Source organism: Mytilus edulis, chromosome 12, assembly GCF_963676685.1.
Source record: "Mytilus edulis chromosome 12, xbMytEdul2.2, whole genome shotgun sequence".
Lineage (NCBI taxonomy): Eukaryota > Metazoa > Mollusca > Bivalvia > Mytilida > Mytilidae > Mytilus > Mytilus edulis.
The window spans coordinates 30,348,171-30,366,544 of NC_092355.1; the positions used below are offsets into that span (position 1 = coordinate 30,348,171).

At 31.6% G+C, this 18,374-nt stretch overlaps 2 protein-coding genes across 3 annotated transcripts; one reads left to right on the top strand and one right to left on the bottom strand.

The window, feature by feature from the left end:
- Positions 1-16,357, bottom strand: LOC139498228 (elongation factor 1-delta-like). Of its 2 annotated transcripts, XM_071286599.1 has the most exons (9): positions 16,296-16,357; positions 13,339-13,435; positions 11,789-11,875; positions 5,199-5,289; positions 3,788-3,942; positions 2,751-2,823; positions 1,399-1,524; positions 963-1,078; positions 1-116 (listed from the first exon to the last, which is right to left on the bottom strand). In XM_071286599.1, exons 2-9 carry the CDS (start codon positions 13,432-13,434, stop codon positions 78-80), a joined length of 783 nt encoding a protein of 260 aa, XP_071142700.1. In that variant the 5' UTR covers position 13,435; positions 16,296-16,357; the 3' UTR covers positions 1-77. The 2 variants fall into 2 exon arrangements, with proteins under 2 accessions (XP_071142700.1, XP_071142701.1); XM_071286600.1 differs by lacking the exon at positions 11,789-11,875.
- Positions 16,358-17,064: 707 nt separating this feature from the next.
- Positions 17,065-18,170, top strand: LOC139498227 (regulator of microtubule dynamics protein 1-like). The gene has a single exon (XM_071286598.1). The coding sequence runs from the start codon at positions 17,067-17,069 to the stop codon at positions 17,985-17,987; it is 921 nt and encodes a 306-aa protein (XP_071142699.1). The 5' UTR covers positions 17,065-17,066; the 3' UTR covers positions 17,988-18,170.
- The last annotated feature ends 204 nt before the right edge of the window (positions 18,171-18,374 follow it).

An 18,374-nucleotide genomic window follows, 5' to 3' on the forward strand; every position in this document is an offset into this window, starting at 1 on the left:
TTGTATGTTGGTGATAATTTATTAAGTGTTTGTCTTTTAAGTCACTATTGGCACTTTTCCATTGTGTTAGTGGTGATTTAAATCTTGTTGAATGATGATACATCTACACTTTGTACCTGCAAGAGAAGAAAAAATAAAATACTAAAAAAAATAAAATACTAAAAAAATAAAATATAATATATGTAAAAAGAAAATCAACTGTATCATGCAAATAAATATTAATTCTATTTATTGTTGACAAATTAAAGTTGATTATTGGAGAAGACTTTTTTTTATTTTTAAAGGTTAACAGCTTACAATTAAGGCTGACAAATTACTAGTGAGCTTTTGAAAGATGATCAACTACTTAATTCTACTCCCCCCCCTCCATCTGAAAATGTGTTTATTTATTGACATACCCTAAAAACAAAATGAACAGCTTTTAATTTGATAGTCTACTTTTTTTTATACATAGCTATTTGAAAAATTGTACATATGAGAAAAAAACAAATTCCATTGGAGGTTAATAGCTGTGTTTTGATTATTAAATGACAAACTAAAAGTCAATAGTCTTTTCAATAGAGGACTTATGATGACCCATACTTTAATATATACCTCCATCTCATTAAGTTTTGAATTTTCCTTCATTACTCTTTATAAGCCTGACTTTAAGCCCCATTACCTTTCAGAAAGTTCCTCATTCTTAAAAATATTTCTACAGAACAAAAAGTCAGCAATTAAATTCTTTAAAATAAAATGAAACTCTTGAACTCGTAATTGATTGATTATGGTCAGTTATTTTTGGGGTAGATCGTTTTTATTGGTGGAAGGAGTCAGAGTACCTAGATAGAACTACCCACAAATGGCAGGAAAACTGGTAATACTGCTTAATAAAGATTGGAGCCAAATGCAACTGCTAGGTGCAGGGTTCAAACTCACAACCCCAGTGTTGACAGCCTAGTGAATAGACACATATAACTTACAAAATCTTCAAAATGTGTTATTGCATCTTCTAAATCATCTGTTCCCACTTTGTCATCTTCTACTACACACATTATCTGTAACTTTTTAATTCCATAACCAACAGGTACCAGTTTTGCTAGAATATAAGAATAAATATTGATTATCATCTTGTACTATAACTGATTATCATCACATAAATGTAACTTTTTTATACCTTAACCATGTTAACCAAAATAAACTAGTTAAAACAAATCTCATCGCAAGCATCCACTCCATGTATTGGTATAAACAGAAAAAGTTAGCAGATACAATATTAAAAGGTTAATCAAAAACAATACTCAGACTAACCCCTGGACTTAAAACTGTTCTTCATACCATATCTAAGTAAACTTACAATTTCCCCATACAAGCCCATCCATTACTACAGTTCTAACACATCTTTCTAAGTAAACTTACAATTTCCCCATACAAGCCCATCCATTACTACAGTTCTAACACATCTTTCTAATTCTTTCATGTCTGTTTCATCATCCCAGGGTTTTACATCTAATACAATACTTGATTTAGCTATTAAAACAGGTTCTGAAAATAGAAATAGTAATATAGTTATAAGTCACTAATTATATGGAATATCTACCTTTAATCATATACTGCTATGCTGAAATTTAATTTTTAGTAGAAGTGGGAGGTGTTGACAAGAGCAAACACCGTTTATTCCACACGTCATTTCATTCATAGCATATGGTCTTAAAATATGGAAAACAACACGTTTAATAATTTATTGCGTCCGAAGCGCTTTTCTGGATTTACCTTCATCAGGAACGCTCAAAGCCAAACATTTGAAATCCGAAGATGGGTAAGTACCGAAAATCGTTGAAGAGCTATATGTCAAAAATACCTTAAATAAATAGCCAAATAGTCTTAACCTTCTTCCCTTCATATCATAACTAATTCCTATCATGTACCTCTTTCACATTTTACTTTACGGTGGAAACCAATTTTTTTGCTTTTTTTCACCCATCTTACATGCCCATGCTGAGGGCAAATATTTCCAGATTGTCCAGCCTATAGCAATGAATGGTCGGTTAGGTTTTTTTTTTAAACAGATACTTGTAAGTGCAATCCATTACAGTTTTTGGTATAGATTAGACTGTTAGTTTTCCTGCAGGGATCTCCATGGATGAAAATTGAACGATGGAGGAACTTTCACCAGTACAAACCGTGTCTATGCTGTACAGTGTAGCCCGATCGGAAGTATTTTATTCTTCCATACAAGGAATGGTGAACATGCTAATTCATTGCTTATTTAAATTATATTTATTTGAATTTTCATTATAGAATTAGAAGTATCAATATTTTCATTTATTGCTGTTTTTAATCATTCAAATGCCAAGTCTTCATGGTCCCCCCTCAGTTGAGAATGACCAAATATTTCCAGATTGTCCAGCCTATAGCAATGAATGGTCGGTTAGGTTTTTTTTTTAACAGATACTTGTAAGTGCAATCCATTACAGTTTTTGGTATAGATTAGACTGTTAGTTTTCCTGTTTGAATTGTTTATCATTTTTGAGCCCTTTATAGCTTGCTGTTTGGTGTAGGCCAAGGCTACTTGTTGAAGGCCATACTTTGACCTATGGCTGTTAACTTTTTATACATTATGACTTAGTTGGAGTGTTGTCTCATTGAATTCGCACTCATACATGTACCACATCTTCTTATTTTTATGTAAGCAGATAGGTATTTGTGTTTAAATAAAAGACAAAATAAGTACCCCTATATTATATCAAATATAATGAACTATTTCATACTTTTAGCTTTTTTGTCAGCATATGCCTTTATTCTTTCCTGTTTAATTTTTTCAGCTTCAGCTTGTGCCTCTTCCTGGAAAAAAAAAGACATTTATATATTTTTAATCAAGGAATTTTCATATTCATTTTACATGTTTTATAACACCTATATTTGATCCAAAAATAATTGTGAATGTTAATCCAGTCTGCACCAAAATCTTTTTCAATTTCTAGTTCTAAGACCAATATTCCACATTTTTTTTAGGTATTAAACAGTTAATATAAAGTTTTATCGCTATTTTGTGCATTTTTTCTTTGATCTCTTTTTGTGATAATTTTCATATCATGCTTCTCGCTTGAGATGGAAAATTATCGCTAGAAACTAAGCATGCACGTGGTGTTGCTACCGAAATTGACATGAAATTGACAACGTCGTCATAGGTAAAATAGCGATAAAAAGATTATCATTGTTCATCTCAACTCGATTGCCTTTCTCGCTTGAGCCGTCCCGGCTCAAGCGAGAAAATCAATCTCGTTGAGATGATCACCGATAATCTATAATTAATCGATAATCTATAATTACAAATAAAATAGTCTGAATACAATTTTATTAGTATTGGGTATCAGACTGATGGCTAACAGTGCATACCTATCTCAAAATGTTGTATGCATGAATGGTGTGAAGTCCACATTTTGGTATTGAAATCCCCAAAATCTATTCAATTTACTGCTATTTTGATTAAACATGCATTCATTCTTCTGTCTAAACTGATTTGAAGCATGTTACATGCCTAAGATATAAGTATTAATGTTCGGCCAAAAATAATGTGTGTTTACGATCACATGACTGACCCACAATTTATTTATGTCCTTGACCTTAAACTACAATTGAACTACCCTTCCCCCCTGAAAGACCATTATAATTATAATATTCTCTACATGTATGTTTCAGTTTTATATTGATTCTAGAGTTTCTTTATCAGAGTTATTTTTACCACCAAAAGGAACCTTCAGATATTTTGTACAAAAAAAAAGTAAAATGATCAATAAACCATTACATCATCATCTCCAAAGAGGTCAAAATCATCATCATCATCATCATCATCTGCTGGAACAGGAGCCGGCTTAGATACTGTTGCTGAACTTTTTCCACCTTCAAGGGCTGTGACTCTGCTTTCTAACTTTGAAACCATTTTCTTCATATCGTCAACAACTATAAAATTCAGAAATTTAAATTACAAACGTCCTTGTATTTATATTTACAGTTTACAGAGTACTCCTTATTAGCAATACAAATATACACAAGGTAAAAGGGAGATAATCCTGGGTAAATTTATCTATATTGAAATAACTGTGTTTTATATTTACACCTGACCTACAGCCTGCATGTGCATGATGTGTAGGAACTATTTTATTTTTTAATATGTTCTACTTTCGAGTATGTTCTTTTTTTTTTATCCCGCCTGATTTTGTGGTCTTACAACTAACAATGTCTACCAGAATTATTTGCAAAGAATTCCACTCATGCTTTGTGTTAAAGATCTCACTGTGACTTTCAGATGAAGAACATAAGCACTGTTCCTTTTCTTTTTGATCCCACGGTACTGTGAAAAATTCTCTATCAGGATCTTTACAAAGTATTTTTATTGGAAAAGATACTGATTTTGTTATCTAAAACCAAATTAACATTATTGTTATACACATCATTTGCACATTATTTTTTTGTTGTGCATGTACTGATTTTGTGTCATTGATGGATACCCTGTATTCTTTGCTTTTTCATTTCTAAAATTGATTTGAAATAAAATATCTTTTAAAGTTGTTTGCTTTATTCTCTACCATTCTTGTTAAAAATTGTGACTCAATAATTTAAAATACGATTTTTGGAGAAAAGTAAATTTTACAAGCAAGTATGCTTTTGTTTAATTGAAGTTAAATTTTTTTTTTATTATTTTGTTGTTGAACTTAAAAAAAACCCAAACCTACAAAATTTACAGGCAACTTCATGCTTATGTGCTTACATGTACACAACATCAACACGGTTTTATACAATGTTTTGGTTCAAAGGTTTAAGTAGGTAAGCTTATATGATTTGAAGAAATATATCAACATTCAGATTCCCTGTTCCAAATTTTGTTTACTGTATAGAAGTAACTAATGGAAATCTACTAAGGCCTATTCCAGAAAAAAATGTATGGGGGGGGGGGGGGGGGGGGGGGGGGTTGGAAGGCAGTTTTTGTCAGCACCCGCCACCCAGACAATTGTAATTGAGAATTATAGTGTGAAAAGTTGCTCTGATACCCATCACCCATGTATTATTAATTTATAGTGCCTTCCAACCCCCCAACCCCCAATACATTTTTTTCTGGAATAGCCCTAATCTACATTAACAGATGATTATACATGAGGGTCATGATGGTCTGAATGGGGAGGGGAATCATATTTCAGCATTTGTTTGGTGAAACTTACTTTTCTTGAGTTCTTTATTTTCTGTTTCTAGTGTGTTCATTCTGTTGTTGAACTGTCCATCTCCTCCCGAAGATAAAGCTGAACCACCACTCTACATAGAAAATAAGTGTAAATATTACCTCTAAACAAAGATCTATATCTCCTTTACAAGTTTAATAGAACTTTTTGGTCTAGAGCTTTAGAAATGTAAAAGGAGATGTCAATAGAACTACTAATGCTAGAAAAAAATTGTCTGTATCCTTTTTTCAATGTTATTTGACAGAGAATATTTTTATTTGAATATGAAGTGCCATTTGAAGTCAGCAATAATTGTGAGCATTTACAAAGGTTTTCTTTAAAATCATATTATACAATGTTGTACATGTTATAATAGAAATGATACATGTGTTTAGATCTTGATGCATCTTTGTCATCCATACAATAAACAATGAAAGTAAATTCTAAATTTATAGATCTAATAACTTTGGTGAATTCATTATTTTTTTTCAATTTTTAATGGATTTGTGAGTAGGTAAAACATGACTTTCAATGATCAACAAATTACTAACTAACTAAAGGTCTGAATGCAGATATGGGTAAAACCAATCTAAACGCAGCGACCAAGCATTAAAAAATGAGCGAGTTTGAGATTTAATTTTAATTAGATTGGAGTAAAACATGCATGAAATCAAATATCCAGGAAATAACAATTTTTCCTCAATCTTTAAAAATTGATAGCCAACGATTGTGCACAATGTACATGTATAGTCTATGTTTGACAAAATATCAGATCTAGAAAATATATATGCCTAGTTTGCCAACCATAAGTATATAGATTCCACAACTGCAACAAGTGAGTTACAATATTTCTCCACTTAAGACAGTAAAATTTTATTATTTAAAGCGTGAGGCTTGCATAGCTTTTTAAATAATTAAAATTTATCTGTCGAGAATTGTAATACACGAGTTATAGTGATAGTGGTGGAATCTGTTTCTTTAATGATTTTTATTTTTCTTTTTCAAAGATTTGAAGAAAGTTGTGTACTTTATATGTGGCGTCATCAGGCATGGTCGCCTTTTTCATGACGTCACAATGGGGAAATTCAGAAGAAACCAAGAAAATTTAAGGTCACAATTAAATTTCTACCAATCATTTGCAGAGAACAGATTTTTCACTAGTGAGGAGAAATATTTTTCTCACACCGATCAAGAAATGGGAAAATAGCTTGAAAATTAGAGAAATAACCATTTAGATGACTATAAACTCCATGTATAATTACAACAATGAAAGCATACACAATAGGAAATGTAAAGCAATAAAAAAATATAAACAACTTTCTCAAATCAATAGGTTTGAGAGTCCACCTTGTACCTAATTAAGTAAGGGTTATTCCAGAAAAAAATGTATGGGGGGGGGGGGGGGGGGGGGGTTGAAAGGCACATTATATTAATAATACATGGGTGATGGGTTTCAGAGCAACTTTTCACACTATAATGCACTATAATTCTCAATTACAATTGTCTGGGTGGCGGTTGCTGACAAAAACTGCCTTCCAACCCCCCATACATTTTTTTCTGGAATAGCCCTGAACAACTTTCTCAAATCAATAGGTTTGAGAGTCCACCTTGTACCTAATTAAGTAATTTAATTTTAGTGGAGCTGAATCATATTTTTTTGCTCTGTATAGGATTTTGATTAGACATGTTTTCCTTCTTCAATAAACATAATAAATAGTTGGTGAATTTTCTCCTTAGTGTGACTACTGACTTTAAGAAAAGAACTTCAAATAAATCGCTAAATACAAACAATATGAACGGGATGAAGTTTATTCATGTTATTGAACAAGTAAATCAAGTAGACAGGTTAAGATAAAGAGAAACTAAATATCTATTTTGACCATGAATTTTTAAGCCCTGCAAATACATGTATGAGAAATGTTCGAATGAAAAGATGATAATCATGAAAATAAACTAGAGGGTCCAAGGACCCTGTGTCGCTCACCTGATATTTTTATTTACAATTGTTGCATGATAAATGCAACTGTCATGACTGTTGTACTGTCGTTTAGTTTCAGAGATATAATACTAAAAAGTGCATTTGAAACCTATGTTTTATTTCAGCTATGTGGGCAGGCAGGGTCATCATACACAGTGGTCCCTGGATATCCTAGTGGTGATTTAAACCAAGTTTGTTTAAATTCAACAGTTGTTTCAGGGGAGAATTTTTGTAAAATTTGTCTCACAAGAAATGCAAAGTAATGAGAAAGTTGTGAAGTAGTTTTGTTGTTGCGCAACCCCCCCCCCCCCCTTTTGCCAAAAAACAAAAAGGTAATAAAAAATTATCATATAAGGGCAGCAAGGGTTGTAAAGCCAGCTGAGGTCGTTAAAAATTCTCTTTCTTTTGTTGTTGCAGATAGATCTTGACCTGATAAACAATTTTACCACATGTCAGATTTGCTCTAAATGCTTTGGTTTTTGAGTGATAAGCCAAAAACTGCATTTTACCCCTATGTTCTATTTTTAGCCATGGCAGCCATCTTGGTTGGTTGGCCGGGTCACCGGACACAATTTTTAAACTAGATACCCCAATGATGATTGTGGCTAAGTTTGGTTTAATTTGGTCCAGTAGTTTCAGAGGAGAAGATTTTTGTAAAAGATAACTAAGATTTACGAAAAATGGTTAAAAATTGACTATAAAGGGCAATAACTCCTAAAGGCAGTCAGAGCTCAGACATAAACAAGTCTATTTTTGTTTTTGACTTAAAGAAGTCAAAACATGTATTTATCATAAAAATGTGTTTTCAATTTTAGACTTATCTAAGTCATAAAATGATAGACTTGTTTAGGTCTATTTATATTGATGAAAAAACTTAATTTCACTTGGTGGCCAAACTACACAACCTATGACAGCAAAAACCTGTCTGAGAGTTCACAAGGACTTGAGCTATCTATATGTAATTGTCTAATTGAACATCCTTACTAAACACAGATGTTTTTACTCATTAAGTGTAGTACCAGGTGGTTGCATTGTAAGGTTAATTAACATTATCTCCGATTTTTTAGACTCTCATTCATATTTTTCTTTAGAAGACAAAGCATTGGCTTTCAATGTTGTCATTATTTGATTTAGATGCATGACCTCCTTATAAATATGCGTGGGTCTTGAAGTTAACCAATTTTGATCACTTATCGACTTGTAGGAGTCAATATTTGCAACTTTTTGATTCTGGTCAATTATTTCTTGCTTAACAACATTTGACTTATTAAAGTCGTATTTTGTCTTGCATTAAAGGGGGACTAATCCTAAAACTTACAAATTTAGACCTCTATGAGTCAAAAGCAGATTTAGACTTATTTATGTCTGAGCTCTGACTGAAAGGGGTCAACAGACCATTTTGGTCATGTTGACTTGTTTGTAGATCTTACTTTGCTGAACATTTTTGCTGTTTACAGTTTATCTCTATCTATAATAATATTCAAGATAATAACCAAAAACAGCAAAATTTCCTTAAAATTACCAATTCAGGGGCAGCAACCTATCAACGAGTTGTCCGATTCATCTCAAAATTTCAGGGCAGATAGATCTTGACCTGATAAACAATTTTACCACATGTCAGATTTGCTCTAAATGCTTCGGTTTTTGAGTGATAAGCCAAAAACTGCATTTTACCCCTATGTTCTATTTTTAGCCATGGCGGCCATCTTGGTTGGTTGGCCGGATCACCCGACACAATTTTTAAACTAGATACCTGAATGATGATTGTGGCCCAGTTTGGTTTAATTAGGTCCAGTAGTTTCAGAGGAGAAGATTTTTGTAAAAGATAATTAAGATTTACGAAAAATGGTTAAAAATTGACTATAAAGGGCAATAACTTCAAAGGGGTCAACAGACCATTTTGGTCATGTTGACTTATTTGTAGATCTTACTTTGCTGAACATTTTTGCTATTTACAGTTTATCTCTATCTATAATAATATTCAAGATAATAACCAAAAACAGCAAGATTTTCTCAAAATTACCAATTCAGGGGCAGCAACCTATCAACGGGTTGTCCGATTCATCTGAAAATTTCAGGGCAGATAGATCTTGACCTGATAAACAATTTTACCCCATGTCAGATTTGCTCTAAATGCTTTGGTTTCTGAGTTATAAGCCAAAAACTGCATTTTACCCCTATGTTCTATTTTTAGCCATGGCGGCCATCTTGGTTGGTTGGCCGGGTCACCAGACACAATTTTTAAACTTAATACCCTAATATTGATTTTGGCCATGTTTGGTTAAATTTGGCCCTGCAGTTTCAGAGAAGAAGATTTTTGTAAAAGTTAACGACGACGGACGACGGACGCCAAGTGATGAGAAAAGCTCACTTGGCCCTTCGGGCCAGGTGAGCTAAAAAAATGTATTTATAACAGAGAAAAAACATAATGAACATAAAAAATATATTGAATCAAAATGTAAAAGTACTAACAGAAATCTAAATACAGATATGTTGAATATTGTCAGACTAGTTATAAAAGAGACGAGACTTCAAATATGCCAAAAATATTTTTGCATTTATCATGTTTATAGAACATGTTAATTTAGATGATGAATAAAAGGTGGATCACTTAGTATAGCACTATGGTATACACCTTGCTCAGAAAATAATTTTCAACATTTCTGTAAAACGTGTAAAAAAGAAAGAATATTTTGTATGTACATACAACATGTATGATGATTATTAGAAGAACAAAATAAGGGGGAATAATCTATGTATACAACATGTATTTGAACAAAAAATCAGAAGCATTTTAAAACAACACAATATTTTTGCTATATATACCAATACCTGAATGATGGCAAAAAAAAACAGAAAAGTGGAATGTAAAGTTAATTAACAGAATTTAAAAAGATCAAATTTTGATATACATGTAGTATATATGTAGACTTAACTTCTGTTTCTAATCATTACTAATTGCTTTTTTGAAGTACTAATTAAAAAATATATATATATAAAAAATTTGCTTCAATAAACTTTAATTCATAAAATAAATAATTCTATTAACTTTTTTTTATTAAACATTTTTACTGTATTTTCAAATGAATTTATTCACAGAAATAAATATCGCATTTTTAAGAAGCAAAAAGCAGTGAATTATAATCTATTTAGTGATAATCAACACTCTGTACTTATATATATATATATATATATATATATATAATTATTTTGCAGAATCAAAACACCATAAACACATGAGGATGCTAATTTTTGCGTCAGCAAATTTATTCATAACTTTTAAAGATTGAATGATTAAAAGCTAGGCATATGCATAAGGTATGGAAAAATATTGGTTGTTGAAGTCTGTTTATTGTTCGTCAATTTTCTTTAAGTATCATTTTGGTTATTTTGATTGTTGGTTTGCCATCTCAAGACTAATTTACCCAACATCTATTTTTCAACATTGATGACATTCAGATCAAATTGAATTTTTCATTTTCAGAATAACATGTGCAATTTTCATTTTACTGTTTAATGTCAAATCATGATGCGACCAAATTACAATGGAATTCAAACCAAACCTATTTTCTGAAGTTTTTGTATTTTTTTATCATGTTTATTGATGAAATTTCTTGATGTATATATATATTATATTATGTTTTTAAATTGAAATGTACAAGTATAATAAAATTACTAGTATTTAAATTTCAACCTTCATTAACTATTCTTGTAATCCATTCTATAAAATTTTACATCAAATATTATATATTCCTTTATATACATATTACATGATATAAGTGTGTGTACCTTTACCATGTTTATCTTGGTCTTCATGGTCTTAAGCATTTGTAAACTAAAGCAGGAATATACATAATGTATACAGACTGCAAAACATTAAAGCCCTAACTAACCAGATATGATGTAAAAATTAACATTGGGTTGGTTTATTCAACTTAAGGTGAATTGAAGACTGTTTTATAATAACTATCTGCATGTATTAAGAGAAAATATTCTTTCTTTTCTGTATAAAACACATTGATGCATAAAACAAAACTAATTTTGGTCCATGTAACTAAAGAAACAAATCTGTGTATTATACACATAACTTATTGATGCATAACACACATCTTTTATGCCAGATTAACTTGAGAAAAATGTGCGCATTATACACAACTGACTATGGTAATAACACAGTAGTCTGTCATCAAAATTGATTATTCAATGGCAGTCTACTGCCTTATTACCGTATCCAGTTATGTATAATGCACAGATTTTTTTTTGATTAATGGTGTGCAAGGTCATAATTTGTTAGGGCTATTCCAGAAAAAAATGTATAAGGGGGTTGGAAGGCACATTATATTAATAATACATGGGTGATGGGTATCAGAGCAACTTTTCACACTATAATGCACTATAATTCTCAATTACAATTGTCTGGGTGGTGGGTGCTGACAAAAACTGCCTTCCAACCCCCCCATACATTTTTTTCTGGAATAGCCCTTATAGAAATGTTAAGAAAAGAAAGACAGATAGCTATTATAAAACAGTCAGTTGTAACTAGATTGCTTTGCACTAAATATCTACATGCTTAAAAGAATGAAATAATAACATGAACAACAGCAATTTTACTCACAGAAGATAAAGCTTTTTGAATTTGTTGTCTGGCTTCAGCTATTTCATTTATTAATTTGCTTGACCCAGAATTCTCTTTATTATTGCCCTAGAAATATATGCATTTTTTATTTCAATATTTATAATCTATTTAATAGCGCCAAACAAAAAGGTCAAAGTATGGTTTATTAATTATTATTTTATTTTATTCCTCAAACATTTGTCAAAGGTTGCAGTTGTTTGTCCTTTATCATGATAAATTGATGAAAGCCACTCTACATAATATTAATCATATTATAAAATAAGTAGTAAGTACAAAAATGTATAATTTTATACACTTCACCATATACGTGAAATATGGATTATGTTATTTCCACACTTCTACGATTGGACCCTGGGAGAACACAGATTTAACAGAAATTTTATTATCCTGTTTATTCCACCAATATTTCTTTTTTTCTCTTCGTAAGAATTAATTTCCTATTTACAATGTGAGAATGATCTGATGATGTGTAAGCATTTGAATTCCAAATTTTTCAACAATTTTAAGGTTAAATTTCATGGGAGTTGTCGGAAATGGCTGCCCAATGTGGAAATAACAAAAACCAATTAGATTGAACATTGCTATTTTTGTTCAATCTTTATTTTCAGATCAGATCAATGTTGTACTTTTAGTTTTCTATGTGTATGTTAATTTTATTTTTATCTACAATGGTAACTTGATGAAGTTTTTATAATACGTGTGATATATAATTTACTGCATGCACTAATAAATAATTACTTATACATCATGATATACATTATTGATCCAAAATTTACAATGTTACAATAGCATCCTTACTATACATGCTATTTCTTAAATGATTTTGATGATAACTATGAATCTATAAAAAAATATTTGTGAAATATCAACAGAAGTTGTTCTGTTTTTTGCCAAATTCCAATAAAACATGCTTTCATCTAGGCCTACTTCGAATCGTCCAACTCGGGTTGACTTGAGTTAAAAGATCAGTGCTAATAAATGTGCATGTGGGCAACCAAAACTCTTCCATTGCCAGTTGAGAAAACTCTACTAACCCTGAGTAGGACAAATCGATGTAGGCCTTAAGAGCAAGCACATGAACATGTATCCGTTTACAGTTTATATCATTTCTATGGATATCTTGAAAAATTCAACATGTACAAATACAAATGAATACTGGTATCAGAATCCTATAGCTAGTAAAAGCTGAAATAGTAAGGTTAATACACATCATACATTGTGTTAATCCTGCCCAAAGATCTAAGGCCAAAAATAATAATACATGTTTCCGCTAACCCTAACTACCTGACTACCTTAATTTTTAGTGCCTACCCAACTCTTTTTATGCCAATTTGGACTAAGCATCTTTAAAGTCACAATACTTCCCTAATAGCAACCAGCTAAAAATTGTTTGTTAAAAGATTGATATTGCCTACTTTAATTTTTTTCAGGACGTTTACGGAAACACATATTAATTTTTTTGGCCTAAACAAATTTGTTACTCCTGCCCAAAGATCTAAATTAGTGTACATAGTTTTATGCAGACTTACAGATGTACCAGCAATTGTACATTGATAAACAGCTTCTGCATTTTCAAATTTCTGTTGGTCTCTCCATGTAGAATCTAACAATAGTGGTTGTGCCATCCTGAAAAAAAGAACCACTAGATTATAAACATATAATCTTATTTTACAAATTCAATGTATAACAAATTTGACAATACTCATTTGAATTGTTTAACATGTCATTTCTGGGCCTTTTAAAGTTGACTATATGGTATGGGTTTTGCTCATTGTTGAAGGCAGTACAGTGACATATAGATGTTTAATATCGGTGTAATTTGGTCTCTTGTGGAGAGTTGTCTAATTGGCAATCATATCACATTTCCTTTTTTTAACTTAAAGGGCTTGATACATTGTAAGGCCAAAATAAAAAGATTGTATGTTTGCCCAAACGCGACCGACCCAAAATAAACCCGCCGACTCAAATTCTTTTTTTGACGTTTTTTTGGAAGAATTTTTTTTTTCCGGATTTATTTTGGGTCAGCTCCGTCATCGTACAAAACTTAATGTTTGTCGTCTTTGCGTTTGAAAGTAATTGTGAATAAGATTAAAAGAAAGCGTATAAGAGACGCAGTTAATCGATATTCGATGTTCTCTGTTTTTATCTTCTGATTTAACGAACGTAAAGAAGTATAACAAGTGAAGTGGCACAGTTTTTTTATGCTGTAGTTGTTTGTACTACCAAACCCTTACCTATATGCTCAACATTAATTTCATCGTGTTATTGAATATCTGATAAGAATATTTGGGTAGATTTGTTCAAAACCATGTGCAATCGAATATTTTTAATGTTATTCTGACAGGAAATGGATCTGGAAGTTGCGAATTTATAATCTTGCAAGAAGATTTTGTTTTTACTGAATAAAAAGGAATTATTTCTTGATAAATTGTTGTCTTTAATTATAATCTTCCTTTATCATGTAAATTAGATGCCCTTTTATTCGAATAGTTCAAATTTACAAGTCTCATTAGACAGTCAGTACGTTGCTGTTTGGGAGAATTAGATAAAACTATAATTGCTCACAGAATCAGAAATATAATCTTAACTGAATGTCACTCCTTCTGAATAATTTATTGCAATATAAATATAAATCCCTTTTGACAAGAGAAATCTGACTTTTGTCAGAAATATTTTTTCACATGTGCAAAAGTAAAAACATGTTATGGACGCCATATTGGATTTTTATACAATTTGTGAGGAAGCCCCTAGAACCATGTCAGACCTAAAAATAAAGTCTTCAGAAAACGTTAACTTTATGCAATTTCATTTAATCAATAATGATTATTTTCAAAAATTTAAACTTGATTATTTAAAGAAATAAAATTATAACAAATACGTTTTTAGTTTGGAGATTCTACAGAACATGCTTTGATCTATTTATAGCCAAATTAGTTTACCTGTGTGATAATGTAAAATATAAATTTGTTTTCAAAACATAAAAAAGACACAAACTAAGGATGGTAGATAAAAATTCATATAAATATTTTAGGACATTTAATCTATTTTAATAGAATAGGATTTAAAAACTGCAAACAAATTTAATCATTACATAATCAGCTGATATTTTTTTTACACAAACATCGTGTTGATCATGTTGATGGAACTGTTGAAAATCACTTCACAAATCCAACAGCCCTTTCACACAGTTAGCAATTGTCAGGGTTATAAACATCTCAGGATACAAATCATATAGTAGACTAATTTATTTATAGAGGTTTTAAATTCATGGCTTTTGGTTGTCTCTACAAAGGTTTGACAGAGAAAAAAAAAGATATACTGTTTTAAGATCTTTTAATATTTTCATGCAAATTTGGAAAAAAAAAAGAAAAAAAAATTTGCCTACCTACCTACCCACACCCAGTCATCATGGGTCGGGTTTGGGCAAACTGAAATATTTTTAATTGTGGCCTAACTTGATAAATGTTAATGACTGTTGTTGTTTGTTGGTGTGGTTCACAATTGTTTCTTGTTTTTTTTACATAGATTAGACCTTTAATTTTAAGTTTTTAAATTGTTTTACATGTAGTTATTGTAGGGCTCTTTAAAGATTGCTGTTCCGTGTGAGCCAAGGCTCTGTGGTGAAGGCCTGATACTTTGAATTGTAATTTTTTTACTTTTTATACATGTACATTGGAATTGGAATGGAATACTACATCTTATTTATATGTGCAAAAAAAGATAGGTGTTCTAGTATTCATTTGCTAACAATATTCATTAAAAGTAATTGTTTTCGCTATGGAGGGGGATGGGGCTGTCAGAGGGGACCTGATAAGTGGCAGATCCAGAAATTTCATAAGTGGGGGCCCACTGACTGCCTAAGAGGGGGCCCGCTCCAGTGCTTCCCTATATAAGCAGCCAAATTTTTCCACCCTTGGCCCCCCCTAAATCCGCCTCTGTTGGTCCCGAAATCTCTGGCTTCAAACATGAAATCCTGAGGTCCAAAATTTAAAGAAATTTAAATCCCAGCATTCCAAAATTGGAAACAAGAATTCCAGGATCTCGAAAGGGTCTATCCTGAACACCCGATCCTGACATCTCCAAAAAGGTCTTCCCCCACCTCTACAAAACAGCAGGTCTTTTTTTAGCGCAATTGGTTAACAAAGCAGACATTCTCATAAAAAAATCTTTAAAAAATGAATGAACTTGTTGTTGAACATTACCAGTTTTTCAGAATCTTTTATCAAATTAAAATTTGTTTCAAAATCTGAGTGGACATCATAAGATGTCAACAGCTTGGAGGTGGGATTGACAAATCTGCCTGAGGCTGAGGCAGGTTAGTCCACTAGAGGCATGTATCTCATTAATTATCCCCCCTTTTTCATTAAAGTGGTTGACAATCTTAAAAACCACACCGAAATATCTTTTGACAAAGTTGATTGTATACAGTAGTTGATGATTTATCTGTGTTTGATTTTAATATAACTTTCTACGTGAGATTTCGTACTTTTTGATATATTTTTTTCTGAAGCCGGCTTTGTTCCACGATGTATAGGGAATAAAAGAAAGATTTTAGGACTCAAGATATAATTTACATAAAAGTACGGGCAGATTGAGAATAAAATCCGGGAACATAATGCACTGTACACTCTGGTAGAAATCAAATCTGTCATGACACATTAGAGGATAAATCTTTGTAAATAAAACGAACAAAACCATATTTTCTAGTCAACCATATTTCCTACTATTTATTGATTACTGATTCTTGTTTTCCGGAAAATAAATGAACCGAACTTGTTTCAGAGATTACTCACTGATTACACTGACAACATATTCAGGTGGCACGGTAGTATTTCCCTGCCATAGGCGACAATGTTAACATTTTTCAGATTTTCATGACTTTCTAACACTCCCCAAGACCTAAAACCTACTGTAACTTGAAGTACTTTCATTCAGATATTCAAAAATAAATGAGAAACACCATCATGACCGTTTACTTTTTTAGCTATTGTCACCAGTCTAAGGGAACCAGTCATTTACATCATATTTGGCCGCAGTAAATGCAATATTCTAAAAAAATTCTAAAAGATTTATTTCAATAGTTACATTTGAAAATTGCTATTTTTCAGACTCATAATTGGTTAAAATACTTGAAAAAAATGTTTCTGGTTGATAATCCATTTTAATGTCCAATCACAGTGTCATAAGTATTCACCTAAGTAGGGTACACAAAGGAGCAACCTAAAACGTTGGAAGCAAATACTACCGTGCCACCTTCATGATGCAAAGTTCATTGAAATTTTTTACAAAATTTAGACAGTCATGTGGCGTGGCATACAGATTCTTGAGGTCCCAGAGAAAGGAATCATATAAACAGTTCAAGAAAATCCAATATCCATTGTTTCCTGTACTGGCATTTCAACCTTTTGCAACAGTCCATGCTCTAAGTTTTGGGTTTGGAAAGAAAGAAGAGGTCAAAGAATTGACCAAAGAAGAATTAGTTGTTATAGAAGCTGATAAAATATATACAGCTAATGAGATACTTAAACTGTATGATTTCCTAATTCAGTACAAGGATTGTCAGAATGATGAAATTTTGTGGAGACTGGCAAGGGCTGCGAGCGACAAAGGAAAACTAGTTCAAAATACCAATGAAAAGAAAGCCTGCTTTTTTGAAGCCTTTGAATATGTCAAGAAAGCTCTAGAATTAAATGACAATAATTTTGCCTCTCACAAATGGTATGCCATACTACTTGATTACACAGCAGAATATGAAGGCACGAAAAAAAGAATTTCAAATGCCTTTCATGTGAAGGAACATTTAAAGAGAGCCAATGAATTAAACCCAAAAGATGCAACATCATTGTACTCACTTGGGTATTGGTGTTTTCTATTTGCAGACATGCCTTGGTACATGAGACAAATAGCTTCAGCACTGTTTGCTTCACCACCAACTTCAACTTATGAAGAGGCGCTGGCTTATTTTGAAAAAGCTGAAGAAGCAGATCCTAATTTTTACAGTATGAACTTATTGATGTTAGGGAAAACTTACCTCAGATTGAAGAACCATAATATGGCGCTGAAATATTTAACTAGAGCGAAAGATCAACCTTTAAATAAACCTGATGATGAAAAGGCTCACAAAGAAGCTCTGGAATTATTAAAAAGCATGGGTGTGAAATTAAAAGACCAGCAATAAGAATAACTTGATTATAAGGCTGTTCATTAATACAATTTTTTTCTTGAATACTCAGGTGTTTATTGGTGCAATTGTTCAAATCAATAACTATATATGTACTTTTTCAAAATACATGTAGTATAATATTTTACAAATTACCAAATTAGAATGTATGTACATACAATAAACAGTTATTTATTTGTGGCTTTATCAGTCTTACTTTTCCAAGTAAAATACTAAATGGCCCGGACATGATGTCAAACTAGTTCACCTCCATAAAAAAATAGGGGTGAAGTTTTATCCACTGTAACAATGTTATGTACATGTATATCCACCACAAATCTTGTATAGCTGGTAATGTTTCATATTCCGGACTTTTGTACACTTCCTAATTGATATTGAACATGA

Excerpts from the sequence above, each read along its gene's own strand:
- LOC139498228 (XM_071286599.1), bottom strand. The coding sequence starts at position 13,434 with ATGGCACAACCACTATTGTTAGATTCTACATGGAGAGACCAACAGAAA. Across the intron at positions 5,290-11,788 it reads TTCAAAAAGCTTTATCTTCT|AGTGGTGGTTCAGCTTTATC; the intron begins GTGAGTAAAATT and ends TTTTCTATGTAG. Across the intron at positions 1,079-1,398 it reads TGGGCTTGTATGGGGAAATT|CAAAACTGGTACCTGTTGGT; the intron begins GTAAGTTTACTT and ends CTTATATTCTAG.
- LOC139498227 (XM_071286598.1), top strand. The coding sequence starts at position 17,067 with ATGATGCAAAGTTCATTGAAATTTTTTACAAAATTTAGACAGTCATGT.